The sequence below is a fragment of the Acartia tonsa genome, chromosome 7 (assembly GCF_053477335.1).
Source record: "Acartia tonsa isolate MP-2025a chromosome 7, ASM5347733v1, whole genome shotgun sequence".
NCBI lineage: Eukaryota > Metazoa > Arthropoda > Copepoda > Calanoida > Acartiidae > Acartia > Acartia tonsa.
The window spans coordinates 30,343,644-30,364,744 of NC_137266.1; the positions used below are offsets into that span (position 1 = coordinate 30,343,644).

The window sequence follows — 21,101 nt, forward strand, 5'->3', positions numbered from 1 at the left end:
CAGGCTAAAACCATCATTGAACCTTTATAAATAATTTCAATCTAAGAAAAGGTAACGTCGATGAAACAATAAGGCTCTTTAACATTGATATACCCCTCCCTCTCCTGAAGCTTTAAAAGCATTGTCAAGCTGCTAGATACCATTGATTTAAAGCCTAATATAATGAAATAGGTATGATAATATTTGTGTTGGTAACCTTATTTTTCTATCCTAATTATTAATAATTAAGGACACACTCACTCTAAAAAGAAAACCGTCTTCTTTTTGTAGATGGTTTTGGTCACGCCCTTTCTTGCCACTTAAACGGAATCTTTTCGTTCTTGGTATATTATTTTAAGCTGTATTTCTAAATCTAAAAAAACGGAGCTTTCATGATTAGGATATCTCTGTCTATCAACGTAACGGAGAGTTCTTATCGATAATTTAGCCATGTTAGAATGTTTTGAATTCCTGCAACAATTGATACATTTTAGAAAGGTTAGCATTTCTATACTCGTTACCATAAAGTCCATACGTACATTATTTACAATTATATAAATTTTTGTTCTGCTTTTTATGTTCTAACACCCTGGAATTGTTGATGTTAATTTGTCCTACCGTCTTGTCTGAGTTATAGAGACACTTTTATGTATTTTGTAATCCTTATTTCTATAAACTGAATAGAATAATGTTAAGGTTAGCTATGGGTAAAAAGTGTAAAAAATTCATGATTGTGAACAATTATACTGCTCTGCACTGATTATGAGAAAGAGAATGTAATGTCAACTTTCAGGTGAGCTTCGCACACTCCCTTGCCAAAAACCTTTGCACGCCACTGCCTTTCTTTTAAACAAATGCAAATTTGTGACATGTAAACGGCTGCTTGAGAGTAAGTTTATATTTTTTTTCGGAGTATCACTGAATTTCCATGAATTATTGAACTCATTATAACTAGATTATTATGTGGGTAAGTAAAGTTTCACCACAAAACAATAATCAAAACAATTTAACAAAAATCTTATTAACTCCGAAAATTATCCTCAAATCTACTCTGGACCAATATTCAGCTTCCCTAAACGATCGTGAAATGATCAGTACAGCTGTTTACAAGATCTTTCCAAACAAACGGACGTAAAAAAAATTACAAATAGCAGACTAACTGTATTTTTTGTTAATTGGATCGATCAAATTGCTTTCTGCTATTTTGCAGCGCTGTGTTAAAATTTCCGAAGCTAGTAGCTGATACTCAAAGACCCAATTAAATGTCGGAAAGGGTACCCACCTCTTGAACATACAGTTGTTAAATCCCTGCCCCCTTTATTATTTTACTTCAATTGACAATCCATCTATATATCTGACTGTCCGTTCATCTGCCTATCAGTTGTGCGTCACCTCTATCATATAATAGCAAACACTATTTTGGTTGACTAAACAGGACAAAAGACCAAAATTAAAATCAAAGTAAAGTGTCAATAATTTTTATCTTTAATTAAATACCCTCTAATTATCAATTATGAAAAAAATACTACTGACAAACAATTAAAAAGAATAATTATCAATTTTCAAAACAAGACAAGGATGACAACATTTATTTGAGCGAAAAACAAAAAGTAATAACATTTGTACAGATGGTTTGGGTTTTATACTATAAATACAGCGAGGAAGGGGACATTGATCTGTTTATTACACTAGTCCCCAAAGTTTCATAATGACGTTTTCTTATTCGTTGGCTGAACAACTTTGGGACTTTAAAGAATTTTCATTGGTTGGATGGATCATTAAGCTGAGCGTTTAAACCACTAATTTTATCTACTGAAAGGGTAATTTTGTCTGTCATCACAGGAGATGTACATCAATCTATTGTCTTATCTCTTTAGATCCCTTATATTACAACTATAATCAAACACTTATATCACGTCCCTGAACGTTGTGACATACAAACCGTAGTTATAGAAAAGCTTGTATTTAAACAAAATTTAATAAATTCCCAAACCTTGATATTGAGAGCACACGAATATAATTTGACACTTTGACTTTATTTTGATTGACATTAAATCATTTAAATTATAGGCAATCAAAAATACTCAACGATAAATTAGTTTTCAAAATTGATTTCCAAGATTTATTCTTATTTAAAATTGATAGGATGTGTGTCTGTAGCTTAAGATCTCGCTAATGACGGAACTGATATGGTTCTCCTTTTTAATAAATTGATAATACAATACGCCTTTTATATTTTTATTTAAAAAATCAGAAGTATAGAAAATTGTTCCCTTTTTGTGTGATGTAAAACATACAAATAGTTACTTTTCGGTGCTTATTTTTTTTCTCTATCTTTTCAAAGAATATTGGTATGGGTACTAACTAGATCAGAAAAAATACATTGAATGTTTACCTTTATTATATAGGTTAATCTGAGTACTTTTCCTATTTTAATATCGTACAAACTTACCAAATTTTGTAAATTACTTTAGTCGAAAAAATCGGATGAAAATAGGTTTTGAATTTGATTGAAATTCAATAAGCTTCATCATTAGATAAAAAGAAAACATGGCCACATGATGCTTATATTATTCATAAACAACTGCATGATATTATTTCAAATTTGTTGTCTATAAAATCAATTCATATAAAGATTATTTTTCATTTAGAATAATTTTTTATTGTTTAAACCAATATCAGTATAATTTTTTTACTTCAAATTTGGACTAAAAGCAAGCCATAATAAAAACATTTTTAAAAAGTTTGTTATGGATTTATAATATTCTAATCAATTTTAAACTTGTATCAAAGTATTTTATTATCTAATTTTATCATAACGATAACGACATTTATTTTCTTCTAAATATTCATGGTTCTTTAAGGTTGCGTGATTATGATAATATATTGGATTATTTAGGATAGAACGAATTTGAGATTTTAACGAATGCTTAGTACTGGTCTATGTCAATTTTGTGGAATCAAAGAGGAGGTATCTCGTGAATAAAACTAAAAATAACTTCTATCCCCCCCCCCTTTCTAAAAAAAAACTAAATTCCAAAAATGCAGACAATATATTTTTTAACAACAAATTTGTAATAACAAAAAGATACAGATATTGAAACTGAGCATTGTTACACACATAAATCTCATATAAAAAAAACATAATTTCATAAAACACATTAAATGTTTTACCATAACTAAAAACAATAATAATGATTCCAAAACCTTGAATATATGCCAAAGCATTTTTGCCTGAAAGATCTGATTTTCTTTTTTAACCCTGACAAAAAATTACAAAATGTTTAACAAAATTGTTCTAAAACTAAATTGAAATAGGTTTTAGAATAAACAAGGATTAATATATCCATAAAAAATGCACTAAGTTATAAAAATATTTCTTGGTTATTAATAATTATTTACAAGACAATTTAAGATATTTACATGAAATTTTTAGACTTTTTTTGTTACTTTTAAAGAATAATTCAAAAAATACAGTAAAAATTAAATTAATAATCAGTCCTTAACTGAAAAAATCAGTAATTTTACCTCAAAAATTGACTGATTTTTTTTAGATAAATTGTTAGTTAAGGAACAATTATTAATGAATAACAGTTTAATACATTATTTCTACAATATTTAATCCTCACCCAAATATCTCCAAAATTATAGCATGGCAAAATTAGGCAAAGTCACAAGAAATCTAATTCTTAAGTAAGACATTTAACTAAAAAAAATGTCAAACTTAGGAAAATTAAATCTAAAAACTAAACTTTAAAGGTTTTTTAGTATAGCTTTTTTCATGAAATTACCAAAAGACAAACTTAAGATTTTTTATACTTTTTTTGGACTAGAAATAAATTCCAAAGACTTAGTTTTTAGCATCATAATATAAGAAATTATTTACAAATTTATTATACATGTTTATTATTTTTTCTTGGTTTATATCTTTTCCTTTATTCTGTCTCACTGTTAATATCAAGCTTGCTCAAATTCTTTCTTATTCCTGAAATTAAATTAATTATTTATAATGATGATATAAAGACGACCATTATTGATAATAATTTCAGTAATGTTATAATTCTAGATTTTGCAATTTTGACCAATTTAAGCAAATGTTGGATGCTGTTTTACTCATAGCTTAGGTTATATTTAGTTAATGATTACTACTGTAAAGCCTACAAGATTCAGACATCTAGTTCATGATAAAATTGAAAATGATGAAAGGGTTTAGTAATCTCTTTCTTTTACCCAACCTTCCATATACCTATATAAATACCCTTTTATTTCAATAATGGGTTATTTGCGTTCGCGGGTATAACAAATAAACAATTTTTATACCTGACAAAAGATCAATAGATCCAGCAGGAGAAAACAAAGAAAATGTGGCCATAGAATCATCCTGAAAAATATTTATTTATTACAGATTGGCTAAAAAACATAATCAAATATATTTTCAGCTTTTCAGTTAAGTGGATTTTTATTTCGTCAAAGGGGGGGGGGGGGGGGAATTTCGGGTTATCGGTATTTTGCCATAAGTTCATTAGAGTACATGAAAATCTGGTGCAACATCCATGTAATAATATATCTATTCTAGTTACTTTACTGAGTAAATTTAGTTTTTAAACACCCCAAGTCTAACTTTCATTTGAAATTGGTAAATTGGGATTTGATTCAAGAAATAAACTAAATAAGGGAGGTGACATTGGGCTGTTTATTACGTTTTCTTATTCGTTTGCTAAACAAATTTGGGGAGTTTTTTAAAATGTCAATAAATGATATACTGTCTATAAAATATGAGTAATAATTTAAATTTAATCAAAGAAAAAATATAGTAGATTTAGATCCCTAAAAGATACAAAAGAAACAATTGTATCCCATGAATAAAATTAGAAATAATCAGTTTTCTGGAACAATAGAATCACAGTGGAGCAACAGTTAATCCTTATTTTCAATTTAAGAGTTGGTAGGGACTCTGTGCTTAACAAGGTTCTTCGAAGGAAAACGCTGATACAAACCTGTTGAGTTACAGGGTGCCAAGAGTTTGTCTTTCTCAGATTTCTTTTCCTGACCTCTCCGGGACTCAAACCATTCATGGATTGATCGTGACGACCACTCATCTTGGGGGACCTAAAAGCATAACGTTCAGTTAAGATTGAAAAATCACGAAACCTTGCAATTTTCTTATGTTATGGTTTAAAATGATAACATTTTACAAAAGTGAAAGGGTGTCTGTCTCCTGTTTTTAACCAAAATATATCGTGATCTATATTATACATTTATGAGGGTTTCATCTATTTGGGGAAGGGTAGGTACCCCCTACAAAAATAAATATATCCTTGTATATGTCTCGGGATAATTTGACATTTCCCTCTCATGTACGAGCATGCCTTTTTAACAAAGATTGTGCAATGAAATGGTCGGTAGCATGTAATGCCACAAGTATTAAATTCAAAGCCCAATAATATCTACGATTAAAGTCACCCTGAAGTCGAAATCATTCATAGTATTGATTACTGATAAAATTAATTTTATTGTTAAAACCTGAAGAACGAAGAGCTGGTAGATTTGACCAGCATAGGTTTCTCCTGCCTTGCAGCAATGTTGATGCCAGCTGGATGCCTGAAGGTTCCAGATACCTGGAGGCCTCCAGAAGCATGGTTATGGCCGTTACCACTTTCTTCTAACTCAATACTGAATATAAATATATACACATTGACATATATGGGGAAGAAGACAAATCTTTATTTTAACCCATATGAAAAGCCCAGTTCAATATGTTGATCAATGTAATCTAAATGAACACCAGTAATGGTAAATATCATCGCGTCATTATGTATAATGTTCATGAGTTTAAATTTAACAGCAAATATTTATTAAGTTGAGCAGCTACTCCATAACTTTGTTTTTTAGTCTTAACAAGCCACGTCTGCTTATATTTTGTGACAAAAGTTGAATGGAATTGCCTTTTTTTCGAAGTAAAAACGCTATATCAGACAATCATACAGACATATTGACACTTTTCTTAATTAAAGTTTTCATATTGATGTTACAGTTCGTAAAAATATTTTTGATGAGCTACCTCTGGACATAATTGCCCTATTTAAGATGTTGTATTTACCTTGGTGTAGAGTTAGCTTCAGATCTTGAATCAGAATCACACTGGTTATCTACAACAATAATTTTTTTTGAATAATAGTTTAACAAAGATTTAAAAATCACCAAATCTCCACTATTACGTTAGTAGCTGGATGAATCCCCTTAAAATATCTTTTAAATGGCTGCCCCAATAGTTATAAAACTTTCAGAAAAGTTTTGAAATGCTGTTTACAGCTGCTCCAGAATAGGCTTAACAAATAGTTGGAGAAAGTTAACAGAGTTATTATCTTTAAAAAATCACGAAATCTTTCCTTTCTAATTCTACTAAAATAACTAGCGGCTGTGCCCCTAGCATACAGTGGCTTTGTATTCAAAGGGGATAGAGAAATAGCTTAAAACCATCCCAAAACATAACTATGAAAATGAATTGCCTAAAACTATCACTGGACCTATGTAAAGCTCACATAAAATAGAGAAACCAATCAGTTCAGTAGTTATTGAGATCTTAAGCTTCAGACAAAAAATCCTTACTACTTTATAAAATAGGATTATTTAAATACATGAGTAATTTGACATGTTTTAAATAAGCTACTCTAAAATTCACCAGAGCCATGTGTATAACTACTATAGTAGTGAAAACTAATTAAATAATGCAAGTAATTTAACGTGTGTATAACTATACTGCAGCAAAGTTACTCTATAATTCACCTGAGCCGTGTGTATCACTACTATTATAGTTGCTGCTGTGATATTCTGAACTGTTGCTGGTCAAAGAACTGTAATCGCTTGTCTGAAAAAAAAAGTTAGTTTAGAAGATTTTAAATCTAATATTGGGGAATTCAGGATTAGAAAAATGGACAATATACTCTTTTTTCTCCTAAATGTTTATTGTGGAAAATTCTGCTTTTTTAGAAATATATCTATTGTATAATCGTCATACTAGAGACGTTAAAAATGGTACAAAGTACTGACATGTCTTGTACGTGACAATAATAAAGAGAGAGGAGAGGGAATGACTTTTCCCGTAAACACAACTCATTACTATGCACAGATAAGACTTCAAGACAAATGTCGAACACAGTAATAGTGTCTGACTCATTATGACGTAACAAAAAAAATTAGCCAATGAGAGGCCACTATAAATTTTACCATTGGTCAATAACGGCCTCTCATTGGCTATTTTTTTTGTTACGTCATAATCAGTCAGACACTATTACTGTGTTCACAAATGTCGTGCAATCAAAGGGTTGATAATAATTGTATAGCCCACCTCTGAAGTCTTATTGATGGGGTTAAAGTAGATAGGTGCCACATAGCTTGGATAGACAGGCATAGACATGGCAGCTGACAGCTTTCTGTGACCAGTTGATATCATAGCCTCCTCACCTGAACTTCCTGACTCAGACCTGAACAAAGAATTATAGTAGCGCAGATACTATAAAAAATTGGGGTATAGTCCTTTCCATGACATCGCTCCATATGGGGCGATGATTTTCTATAGCTCCTTCAAGGAGCTATAGCATAGCCTCTTATCATATGGAGCGATGTGATAGCCCCTTTTAAGGAGCGTTCATATCGCCCCTTATGATAAGAGGCTATGCTATAGCTCCTTCATGGCCTCTTAATAGCTCCTTTGAAGGGGCGTTAATATCGCCTCTTATGATAAGAGGCTATACTATAGCCCCATGATGGCTCCTTCATAGCCTCTCCATCGCCCCTCCGTAGTCCCTTACCTTAATTTATATAACAACCCACTTGATGGCCCCTACATCGCTCCTCCATCGCCCCTTCTCCAAATTTATATTACATTGTACTTTGATGGCCCCTACATCGCTCCTACATCGCCCCTTCATCGCTCCTACATCGCTCCTTCATCGCTCCTTCTCCAAATTTATATTAAATTGTACTGTGATGGCCCCTACATCGCTCCTACATCGCTCCTTCTCCAAATTTATATTAAATTGTACTGTGATGGCCCCTACATCGCTCCTACATCGCTCCTTCATCGCTCCTACATCGCCCCTTCATCGCTCCTTCTCCAAATTTATATTACATTGCAACTTGATGGCCCCTACATCGCTGCTACATCGCTCCTTCATCGCTCCTACATCGCCCCTCCATCGCTCCTACATCGCTCCTTCTCCAAATTTATATTAAATTGTACTGTGATGGCCCCTACATCGCTCCTACATCGCTCCTTCATCGCTCCTACATCGCCCCTTCATCGCTCCTTCTCCAAATTTATATTACATTGTACTTTGATGGCCCCTACATCGCCCCTCCAAACCTCCATCGCTCCTACATCGCCCCTCCATTGCTCCTTCATCGCTCCTTCTCCAAATTTATATTACATTGTACTTTGATGGCTCCTACATCGCCCCTCCATCGCTCCTACATCGCCCCTCCATCGCTCCTACATCGCTCCTTCTCCAAATTTATATTAAATTGTACTGTGATGGCCCCTACATCGCTCCTACATCACTCCTACATCGCTCCTACATCGCTCCTTCATCGCTCCTTCATCGCTCCTACATCGCCCCTTCATCGCTCCTTCTCCAAATTTATATTACATTGTACTTTGATGGCCCCTACATCGCCCCTCCATCGCTCCTACATCGCTCCTTCATCGCTCCTTCTCCAAATTTATATTAAATTGTACTGTGATGGCCCCTACATCGCTCCTACATCGCTCCTTCATTGCTCCTACATCGCCCCTTCATCGCTCCTTCTCCAAATTTATATTACATTGCAACTTGATGGCCCCTACATCGCTCCTACATAGCTCCTCCATCGCTCCTCCATCGCTCCTTCATCGCTCCTACATCGCCCCTTCATCGCTCCTTCTCCAAATTTATATTACATTGCAACTTGATGGCCCCTACATCGCTCCTCCATCGCCCCTTAATAGCCCCTTACCTTAATTTATATAACAAAGCTCCTATATGGCCTCTCTATCGCCCCTTAATAGCCACTTAATTTAATTATATAACATTGCCCCTACATAGCCTCTCCATCGCCCCTTAATAGCCCCTTACCTAAATTTATATAACAAAGCTCCTATATAGCCTCTCCATCGCCCCTTAATAGCCCCTTACCTTAATTATGTAACATAGCCCCTACATAGCCTCTCAATCGCCCCTTAATAGCCTCTTACCTTAATTTATATAACATAGCCCCTATATAGCCTCTCCATCGCCCCTTAATAGCCCCTTACCCTAATCTATATAACATAGCCCCTACAAAGCCTCTCCATCGCCCCTTAATAGCCCCTTACCTTAATCTATATAACAAAGCTCCTACATAGCCTCTCCATCGCCCCATAATAGCCTCTTACCTTAATTATGTAACATAGCCCCTACATAGCCTCTCCATCGCCCCTTAATATCCCCTTACCTTAATTATATAACATAGCTCCTACATAGCCTCCCCATCGCCCCTTAATAGCCCCTTACCCGATTTTATATAACATAGCCCCTAAATAGCCTCTCCATCGCCCCTTAATAGCCCCTTACCTTAATTTATATAACATAGCCCCTACATAGCCTCTCCATCGCCCCTTAATAGTCCTTTACCTTAATTTATATAAAATAGCCCCTATATAGCCTCTCCATCGCCCCTTAATAGCCAATTTATATAACATAGCCGCTACATAGCCTCTCCATCGCCCCTTAATAGCTCCTTACCTTAATTTATATAACATAGCCTCTCCATCGCCCCTTAATAGCCCTCCATCGCCACTTAAAAGCCCCTTACCTTAATTTATATAACATAGCCTCTACATAGCCTCTCCATCGCCCCTTAATAGCCCCTTATATCCTCCTTCAAAACAGTTATACACCTTCCCAGGATCTATTGGAAGCTACCCTATAAAGGAGAACCATATTGGTTCTGCAGTTAGCGATCTTCTTTGATACATACAGACAATGATCCTGTTACTTTTTATAAGGATTAAAAATAAAATGGCCTAAAGCCATCTCATTACCCATAGGAAGCTTCACTGTAAAGGAGAACCATGTCGGTTTAGTGGTTAGCAAGGTACAGACAGACATACATACAGACAAAGATCCTGTTACTTTATTATAAGGATTAAAATAAAATAGTTATTAACCTCCCCAGGACCTATGAGAAGCTACCCTATTAAGGAGAACGATCTCAGGACCTATAGGAATCTTCACTGTAAAGGAGAACCATATTGGTTCAGCGGTTAGCAAGATCCTTCGGTACAGACAGACATTCATACATACAGACAAAGATTCTGTTAATTTATTTTAAGAAATACAGATAAAATTGTTATAAACCTTTCCAGGCCTAAAACCATCTCAGGACCTAATTTCTGCCGTTGACAACTCGAGTTAAGTTACTATATTATTTTTACAATGTTTAACTTATCTGTTATTATTGGCTGACGAAAAGTTTGGGCAAAAAAAAAATTTATTCTTCAATGAAATATCTCTCCAGTATAATTTTGCCAAGTGCTAATTTATTAAGAATAAAGTTTGCCACAAATTTACCAAAAAATCTCATTGTCATTTCGCCAGGGAGGATTAGGATAGTTCCCAAAGTGTTATAAGTTGGCTTATCCAAGAGTGCTGTCTATTCTCCAAAGTTTTATAATACCGTTTTCTTATTCGTTAGATTAACAACCTTGGGGACTTTTTATTGTTTTGTGATTGTTTAGTTCATTAAGTTGAGTGTCTAAATGTTTCAACCACTAATTCTAAACTAAAGAAGGGGTAATTTTGTGAATCATCAATGGGAATAATTAATATATAAACATACATATATATACAGTGTTTTTTTTTATGAGAGCATTTTTGAAAGCAATTTTACCCTACTTATAGTTATCAGAATTTAATGATTAATGGCTTATTCTCTTCGTTTTTTAAAACCATTAACAGAAAAGCAAAAAAATATTTCAGTTTTTATTTAAAAAGTACAGTAAATTCAAAATTTCAAAACATGGGTGTCAACATCTAAAATAGTTATTTCTCGCATCGTATTATAAACGGCTTTCCGCGGATATAGAAAGTACAATTATGAGATTAAAACTAGTTTTTTTAGCCCCGAGGTGCAGAAGGCACCGGCTAAAAAAACTGGGTTTAATCTTATGATTGTACATATCTATATTCGTAGAAAGCTGGATATAATACGATGCTAGACATAGTTTTTTCGTATGGATGAGAACCGGTTCCTATCCACCGGATTCAAATGAATACGAGAAATGGTTTTAGCGCATTTTTCTTATGCTCAAATCTTCTACCCTTTCCAAGAATGGAGGGAGTACATTGGGGGGCCAGTATTCCCTCCCTGGTTGAGATATGGCCTTCAAATTTCAAAATGTTCTAGTACATGTCACAAGTAGTATCTATATAAATTTTTAGCTCAATATCTCAACTTTGAAGCGTTTTGCAGCCATTCTTGCATAGGTAGATTATAAGAAAAATGCACTAAAACCATTTTTAGATGTTGACACCTAAGTTTTAAATTTTTTAATTTACTGTACTTTTTGAATAAAAACTGAAATATTTTTTGCTTTTCTATTAAAGGTTATAAAAAAGAAGAGAATAAGCCATTAATCATTAAATTCTAATAACTATAAGTAAGGTAAAATTGCTTTCAAAAAAGTTCTCATAAAAAAACACACTGTATATATGTATATATATCATTTTATCGACAATCGTCTTATCCCTGTAGATCTCTGATTATCAGAGCATTTTTGAAATATTTGCTGCTTATTTTTTGGCTGCCTTTGGCAAAATAATTTTTTTTCATAAAAAATGTATACAAAATTATCGTATTAATTTGGTAAATATATCATTGCACTTGAATTATTTTTAAGTCACTAACGGCTAATCCCATAGATGACCCTAGGAGTACTTTAATGAATAGATGTGGTGGAGAGGGGGGGGAGGGGGAAGGTTAAGAATTTAAGGGAAGTGATACCTTCCGGGGGCTGAAAGTGTTAGTCCCCTCCCCAAAATGAAAACTTTTCCTGCGAGTAAAATAAGCTTCAATGTAAAGGAGAAGCATATCGGTTCAGTTGATACTGATAAACATCCTGTTACTTTAATGTAAATATTAGTTTAAGGATAGTCTGTATAATCTCAGGGATAAAGGAAACATTAGGCAATTTTTACAATAGTCTCCAAAGTTTTATAATGAAGTTTTCTTATTCGTTGGCTCAAAACTTTGGGGACTTTTGTCATATTTTGGTTGTAGTGTTGCAATTTTGTGTATCGTTATTAGGGATGGATAAAAATTTATCGGCCATTGTCTTATTCCTTTAGATCCTTGGTATAATCAACTGAAAAACAGTTCCAACAACAAAAATTAAGATATTGCTTCGCTTTTTATGGACAAATATCCTGTTATTTTATTATAAGGAAAAAAAATAAACTATCTTAAAATCATCTCAGTACTCAGCGGTTAGCAAGATCCTACGGTATAGACAGACAGACATACATCATATCGGTTTAGCAGCAAACGAGATCCTTTGCTACAGACAAAAAAAAACTTTGTATATCGACTAGCGGCTACGCCCCCAGCATCTATTGGCTCTGTATTCAAAGGGGAATGAATAAAAGCCTAAAGCCTTCCCAGGACTTAAAATAGAATAGCCTAAAACCATCCCTCGACTTAAAATAAAATAGCCTAAAGCCATTACAAGACAAATATTAAGCTTACCCGAAATAGAAAGCCCAATCTGTTTAGTAGTTATTGAGATCTTAAGTTTCAGAACAGAAAGCCTTACTAACGTGGACAAACACAGGATATTTCGGACAAATGTCGGAGTGGACATTATATAAGTAAAACGCAGAAGTGTCTATAATATCTTAAAAATTAGGTTTCAACAACATTTGTTTAGTTATTTCTACACAGGTTAGGTTAGGTTAAGATATAAATATACAAATAAGCCCCCTGCAGGGGTTAGGCATATAAAAAAACATATTTGACAGTTGTAAACAATGTGAGAAAAAAATATGTTTTAGTTTAATGAAATGTTCTATCTGTTTCAAACCTTTGCCTTTCGATAGAACTTACCTACTTTGGAAAACTGTTAGACTGATTTTAAAATTTCAGTCTGTGAGAAAAGATATTCAAGATTTTTTTTTGTTTTGAAAGATTTTTATCTTATAAATAAAATAAAAGACACTCCTGCGTTTTACATAAGCAATGTCCACTCCGACGATTGTCCCATTCCTAGGTTTGTCCACTCCAACGTTTGTTTATGTTTTACTACTTTATATAATAGGATAATATGTATTCTTCTTTTATATTTCTCTTTTCTTATTCACTTGCAGCTGCGCTCTTTTTAATGTAAGGAGGCAGAAAAATAGCCTAAACCAATTAGGGGCTTAAATCTGAAAATGAAAAAGCAAAAAACCATCCCATGACCTATGTGAAGCTTCCCTTAAATGGAGAATTTAGTCAGTTTATGAAATTTTTAAGCTTCAGACCAAAAAAAATACTTTTTTTGTTAAAAGAGAGACTTTTCTACAATTAGGGCTAGTCCTTTCGTCATTGCTCTTCTCATTAAGTTAAGCATGTGGTTTTCTCTGCTATTGTTAAAGATAGACTGTTGAGATTTTTAGTGAATATTCCCATGACATATGTATATCCAGTCTATAAATTATTTTGTCTGTCTCTCAATTATGCTTCAAAAGACTTAGGTTTCGTGATAATCTTTGAGTAATAGCATATTCTCTTAAAGTCTGCTCTATAACTTACTTTGTCTGTTTGTCCATTATATGATCCTTATTCAAATTTCTATTTAACTAAAAAATTTCATTCTCTTAGTTTATTTTTTTTCTTTATTTCATTATGTTATTATATTATTTATATTTATTTTATTAATTCATTATATTTTCATTATAATTTTCCTTTTTAAATGCGAAACTTTTCTATAGTAAGGATTGGTTTGTCCGTACGTCCAAACGGTTAGACGACATTTTCTTTAATTTAGACATGTTATAAATATCCTATCGATTTCAAACTTTGCAGAATGATTTCTATAACAGTTGGGTACAATACTATATTCATTACTAGAAAGTATGTACGTCCATTTTTTTGTATAATATCATTGTCCCATTCATCTGGGTTTTGGAGTAATGTTTCTTAGGACAACAAGGTTTAGTATTATAATCAAATACTAAAAATAAAATTATGCCCTTTTACTATATTCTATACTAGCAGATTCGCCCCTAGCCTCAGGGGCTTTGCCCCAAGAGGTGATAAAATTTTTTTTTGGCGAAATTCGTAATAGGACCAAGAAAATCTTCAGCAAAAAAAAAATGGGGGGGGATTTTTTTGTTTTTGGGGGGGTTGGGGGTATCCCACCCCCCAAGAAAATAGCCTAAAACCACCACAGGACCAGTAGGTATATTCCCTGAATAGTAGAATATAATCGGTCCAGTGGTTACCGAGATCTTAAGGGACTGACAGACGGACAGACAGACGGACAGACAGACGGACAGACAGACGGACAGACAGACGGACAGACAGACAGACGGATGGACAGACATCATTCTACTTTGTATTATAGATTTACGCTAATTTTAACAAAATTTATGTTTGACCTCCTGATTTTAGAGCTATGCTTTTGTGAATGTTGTTATCCTTGTTATCTTGCTTTTTTTTCCTTTTTCATAACCTATTATATAAAGTAGTAATCTTTTTTTTGTCTGTAGAAAAGCTAACCGCTGAACCTATATGGTTCTCCTTTACAGTGAAGCTTCTTTTAAGTTCATAGAGGGTTTATAATTATTTCGAGGGAGGGTATCTCCACCCTCCCAGAAAATTCACCCCAAGAAAAATATTACCCCATCCCCTCAAAAAATCTTTTTAACTTTTTAAAAGCAAAGCTTTTCTATATTAAGGATCAGTCCGTACGTCCGTAACGGTTAGCTATTTTCGTTAATTTAGGCATGTGATTCCTGTAGTAGAAAGGTACGATTTAGAAAGTCTATAATCATTATCAGAATATCCATACGTCCATTTTAAGCATACTAATTATTAACTTACAACAAATTTTTATGTATCAAAATTATCCGATTAATCTGATTTCTGGGATACTGATTCCTAGGACAACAAAATAGAATGTTATAAGCGAATCATATCTATAATCAAGTCCAAAAAATGTGAGTACGTCCTTAAGCATTTTCCTGCATGTAAGCAATTTCTCAATAAATTTACTTACAATTTTGTTTCGAATTTTAAATTTATGTACTGACTATTCAGTTCTGACACTCTACATTATTAATGTTCATTAAAGGACGCCTGCAAGAAATAACACGCTTTAACTGCTAAAAGACTGCCACAAGAAGACCCAATACCCCAAATTATAAGCCTTCAGCTTCAATAACAAAAAAGTTCTAGGCATTTCAAAATAGCATTTTATGTACAATGGAATTTTTGAAAGATTTCCAATGCTCATAAAAGAAAAAACAATATTAAATTACGTTGCCTAGACATAAAATTATAACCTTATCTTTGTCAGAAACTTAGATTGCCTGTAACTGATTACATTTTTACAATAAAAACACCACATTTCATAGTCAAAATCTATGAAAAAAAATCGATTTAAATTGCATTTTTAAACGAAAATCATAGCGGAAACAAAGGGGTAAACTAATACAAGCTTAGCTGTGATTGGTTGTTAAGCTGATTCAGCCTTCTGATTGGCTACAGTACATTCGGTACAACGCAAGTAAAACTTATTTTTTTTTAATGATTTTGACTATAAAAATGGGTATTTTTATTGTAAAAATATAATTAGTTACTGGAAACCTAAATTTATGACAAAAAAAATAAGCTTATAATTTTGTTTCTAGGCCACGTAGTTTAATTTTAAAGTTTTCAACATGAGCATTGCAATTCTTTCAAAATTTCCATTGTACATAAAATGTCATTTTAAAATGCCTAGAACTTTTTTGTTATAGAAGCTGAAGGCTTCAAATTTGGGGTATTTGGTCTACTTGTGGCAGTCTTTCAGCAGTTAAAGCGTGGTATTTCTTGCAGGCTTCCTTTAAACTTTTTTCTACCGTTTCAGAGCTTTGCTTTTATAAATGTTGTCATCCTTGTCATCCTTTTAAAACTTAAATTTAAAACTGTAGAGGGTCACATTCCTTCCTTACCTTAATGCCCTACCTTCTATAATGAAGGGGCAATACAATTACAGAGGCTGTACAGGAGCCATAAAGGGCCTATGTTATATAAATTAAGGTAAGGGGCGATGAAGAGGCTATGAAGGGGCTATGTTATATAAATTAAGGTAAGAGGCTATTAAGGGGCGATGGAGAGGCTATGTAGGGGCTATGTTATATAATTAAGGTAAGGGGCTATTAAGGGGCGATGGAGATGCTATGTAGAGGCTATGTTATATAAATTAAGGTAAGGGGCTATTAAGGGGCGATGGAGAGGCTATGTAGGGGCTATGTTATATAAATTAGGGTAAGGGGCTATTTAGGGGCGATGGAGAGGCTATGTAGGGGCTATGTTATATATATTAAGGTAAGGATTATATAAATTAAGGTAAGAGGCTATTAAGGGGCGATGGAGAGGCTATGTAGGGGCTATGCTATATAAATTAAGGTAAGGGGCTATTAAGGGGCGATGGAGAGGCTATGTAGGGCTATGTTATATAAATTAAGGTAAGGGGCTATTAAGGGGCGATGGAGAGGCTATGTAGAGGCTATGTTATATAAATTAAGGTAAGGAGCTATTAAGGGGCGATGGAGAGGCTATGTAGGGGCTATGTTATATAAATTAAGGTAAGGAGCTATTAAGGGGCGATGGAGAGGCTATGTAGGGGCTATGTTATATAAATTAGGGTAAGGGGCTATTCAGGGGCGATGGAGAGGCTATGTAGGGGCTATGTTATATATATTAAGGTAAGGATTATATAAATTAAGGTAAGAGGCTATTAAGGGGCGATGGAGAGGCTATGTAGGGGCTATGCTATATAAATTAAGGTAAGGGGCTATTAAGGGGCGATGGAGAGGCTATGTAGGGCTATGTTATATAAATTAAGGTAAGGGGCTATTAAGGGGCGATGGAGAGGCTATGTAGAGGCTATGTTATATAAATTAAGGTAAGGGGCTATTAAGGGGCGATGGAGAGGCTATGTAGGGGCTATGTTATATAAATTAGGGTAAGGGGCTATTTAGGGGCGATGGAGAGGCTATGTAGGGGCTATGTTATATATATTAAGGTAAGGATTATATAAATTAAGGTAAGAGGCTATTAAGGGGCGATGGAGAGGCTATGTAGGGGCTATGCTATATAAATTAAGGTAAGGGGCTATTAAGGGCGATGGAGAGGCTATGTAGGGCTATGTTATATAAATTAAGGTAAGGGGCTATTAAGGGGCGATGGAGAGGCTATGTAGGGGCTATGTTATATAAATTAAGGTAAGGAGCTATTAAGGGGCGATGGAGAGGCTATATAGGGGCTATGTTATATAAATTAGGGTAAGGGGCTATTTAGGGGCGATGGAGAGGCTATGTAGGGGCTATGTTATATATATTAAGGTAAGGATTATATAAATTAAGGTAAGAGGCTATTAAGGGGCGATGGAGAGGCTATGTAGGGGCTATGCTATATAAATTAAGGTAAGGGGCTATTAAGGGGCGATGGAGAGGCTATGTAGGGCTATGTTATATAAATTAAGGTAAGGGGCTATTAAGGGGCGATGGAGAGGCTATGTAGAGGCTATGTTATATAAATTAAGGTAAGGGGCTATTAAGGGGCGATGGAGAGGCTATGTAGGGCTATGTTATATAAATTAAGGTAAGGAGCTATTAAGGGGCGATGGAGAGGCTATGTAGGGGCTATGCTATATAAATTAGGGTAAGGGGCTATTCAGGGGCGATGGAGAGGCTATGTAGGGGCTATGTTATATATATTAAGGTAAGGATTATATAAATTAAGGTAAGAGGCTATTAAGGGGCGATGGAGAGGCTATGTAGGGGCTATGCTATATAAATTAAGGTAAGGGGCTATTAAGGGGCGATGGAGAGGCTATGTAGGGCTATGTTATATAAATTAAGGTAAGGGGCTATTAAGGGGCGATGGAGAGGCTATGTAGAGGCTATGTTATATAAATTAAGGTAAGGGGCTATTAAGGGGCGATGGAGAGGCTATGTAGGGGCTATGTTATATAAATTAGGGTAAGGGGCTATTTAGGGGCGATGGAGAGGCTATGTAGGGGCTATGTTATATATATTAAGGTAAGGATTATATAAATTAAGGTAAGAGGCTATTAAGGGGCGATGGAGAGGCTATGTAGGGGCTATGCTATATAAATTAAGGTAAGGGGCTATTAAGGGGCGATGGAGAGGCTATGTAGGGCTATGTTATATAAATTAAGGTAAGGGGCTATTAAGGGGCGATGGAGAGGCTATGTAGGGGCTATGTTATATAAATTAAGGTAAGGAGCTATTAAGGGGCGATGGAGAGGCTATGTAGGGGCTATGTTATATAAATTAGGGTAAGGGGCTATTTAGGGGCGATGGAGAGGCTATGTAGGGGCTATGTTATATATATTAAGGTAAGGATTATATAAATTAAGGTAAGAGGCTATTAAGGGGCGATGGAGAGGCTATGTAGGGGCTATGCTATATAAATTAAGGTAAGGGGCTATTAAGGGGCGATGGAGAGGCTATGTAGGGCTATGTTATATAAATTAAGGTAAGGGGCTATTAAGGGGCGATGGAGAGGCTATGTAGAGGCTATGTTATATAAATTAAGGTAAGGGGCTATTAAGGGGCGATGGAGAGGCTATGTAGGGGCTATGTTATATAAATTAAGGTAAGGAGCTATTAAGGGGCGATGGAGAGGCTATGTAGGGGCTATGTTATATAAATTAAGGTAAGGGGCGATGGAGAGGCTATGTAGGGGCTATGTTATATAAATTAAGGTAATGGGCTTTTAAGGGGCGATGGAGAGGCTATGTAGGAGCTATGTTATATAAATTAAGGTAAGGGACTATTAAGGGGCAATGGAGAGGCTATGTAGGAGCTTTGTTATATAAATAAAGGTAAGGGGCTATTAGGGGCGATGGAGAGGCTATGTAGGGGCTTTGTTATATAAATTAAGATAAGGGGCTATTAAGGGGCGATGGAGAGGCTATGTAGGGGCTATGTTATAAAAATTAAGGTAAGGAGCTATTAAGGGGCGATGGAGAGGCTATGTAGGGGCTTTTTTATATAAATTAAGGTAAGGGGCTATTAAGGGGCGATGGGGCGATGGAGGAGCGATGGAGGAGAGATGTAGGGGCCATCAAAGTACAATGTAATATAAATTTGTGGAAGGAGCGATGAAGGGGCGATGTAGGAGCGATGGAGGAGCGATGTAGCAGCGATGTAGGGGCCATCAAGTTGCAATGTTATATAAATTTGGAGAAGGAGCGATGAAGGGGCGATGGAGGAGCGATGTAGGAGCGATGTAGGGGCCATCAAGTTGCAATGTAATATAAATTTGGAGAAGGAGCGATGAAGGGGCGATGTAGGAGCGATGAAGGAGCGATGTAGGAGCGATGTAGGGGCCATCACAGTACAATGTAATATATTTTGAAGAAGGAGCGATGAAGGGGCGATGTAGGAGCGATGGAGGGGCGATGTAGGGGCCATCAAAGTACAATGTAATATAAATTTGAAGAAGGAGCGATGAAGGGGTGATGTAGGAGGCACATTATTTACGAAAAAAACATTTTTCTGCATGAGGTCTCAGATTTTGATAAAAACTTCCAGTCCCCTTCATTTGGTCATAAAACTAAGGGCTGGGTGATTTTTAACCTTTTTAATCCATTTAAAGTCCGATTTTTCGCGCATTTTCTCACTGTGGTGTTTTCACAATGAAAAAAAGGCATTTTTTCATGATTTTCAAGTTTAAAATTTTTACATTAATTTTCAACTTACATACATGTTTTATATATCAAATTAATCCCCCAGATGGGTACAATATAGAATTTGTCTTTAAAATCACAAAAATCATGAATTACAGGGTGTCCCAAGAAAAATGTCAAAACAGGTTTTTTAAACTTTTGACACTGTCAGGAAACGAATTTTGCCCATTTCTTGCCTTGAGAGTGAATATCATCCATTTTACAACACATATGAAGTAAATTTGGCGTGGTAACTCCAAATTTGGACACCTGAGAAATTTTTGAAACACCCTGTAAAAGTGATTTTTGCGTCTGTAGAGCTAAAAATTGGTCCAAATTGATTATTTTTTTTCAAAGTAGCATACAAAGTATTTAAGTATGTTAGGCCTTAGTGTTTTCTGACCAGATTACAATTTTTATATTTTTTGGACACCCTGTATTTTCAAAAAAATGAGAAATTTTTTTTGTTGTTTTTTTTTCTTTTTTTTCTTTTTTTAAGTTACCCAAAACTGTCATATAGATACAGATTTTGACTAATAACAATAATATTTGCCTATTTTACAAATTTACACACTTTTGGGACACCCTGTGCATGTTTTTAAAAAATGGTGGTTTTTGCCCCTTTTTGGTGGGAAGGAGTCGTTTTAGGACCAGAGACTATTACTTCATGTTTGTACAACTTTTCAAGGCACATAATTTGTTATTTATACATCAACCGCCTCCGGCGAACCGTTTTGCCGTTATTCACCGCCAAAGGCGGAATTTTTACCTTTTTTACTGTTCTCGAGGTTTTAACGGGCATTTTTGGTCTGAAGGCGTTGGTTTATCATGATCACTCTGAAATACTTTTATTTAGGCAATTTTATTTACTAAATTTTATGTGAAGTAAAAATTTTTGTGCATCTAACCGTTTTTCGTCAAGATGGATTTCAATTGTTAAAACAAGTGAATGGAGTGAATATAATATTAATAATTGATATAACATTAGTAATAAAAGAAACATAAATCACGTCCATTTAAAATTCCTTTTGACATAAATGGGTTGGATATACAAAAAATTTTACTTCACATGAAATTTAGTAAATAAAATAGTCTAAATAAAAGTATTTCAGAGTGATCTTGATAAACCAACGCCTTCAGACCAAAAATGCCCGTTAAAACC

At 34.5% G+C, this 21,101-nt stretch overlaps 1 protein-coding gene across 2 annotated transcripts in view; it reads right to left on the bottom strand.

Annotated features, from left to right (window-relative positions):
• Window positions 1-3,018: 3,018 nt before the first annotated feature.
• LOC145325256 (uncharacterized) overlaps window positions 3,019-21,101 on the bottom strand; it is a 51,552-nt gene continuing 33,469 nt past the window's right edge. For both annotated transcript variants that reach the window (XM_080168189.1, XM_080168188.1), the window contains exons 13-19: window positions 7,328-7,463; window positions 6,766-6,847; window positions 6,080-6,128; window positions 5,503-5,652; window positions 4,977-5,088; window positions 4,300-4,360; window positions 3,019-3,964 (exon numbers count right to left, since the gene is read on the bottom strand). In XM_080168189.1, coding sequence (XP_080024315.1) covers window positions 3,915-3,964; window positions 4,300-4,360; window positions 4,977-5,088; window positions 5,503-5,652; window positions 6,080-6,128; window positions 6,766-6,847; window positions 7,328-7,463 — 640 coding nt within the window. In that variant the 3' untranslated portion in view covers window positions 3,019-3,914. The remainder of the gene's footprint in view (window positions 3,965-4,299; window positions 4,361-4,976; window positions 5,089-5,502; window positions 5,653-6,079; window positions 6,129-6,765; window positions 6,848-7,327; window positions 7,464-21,101) is intronic.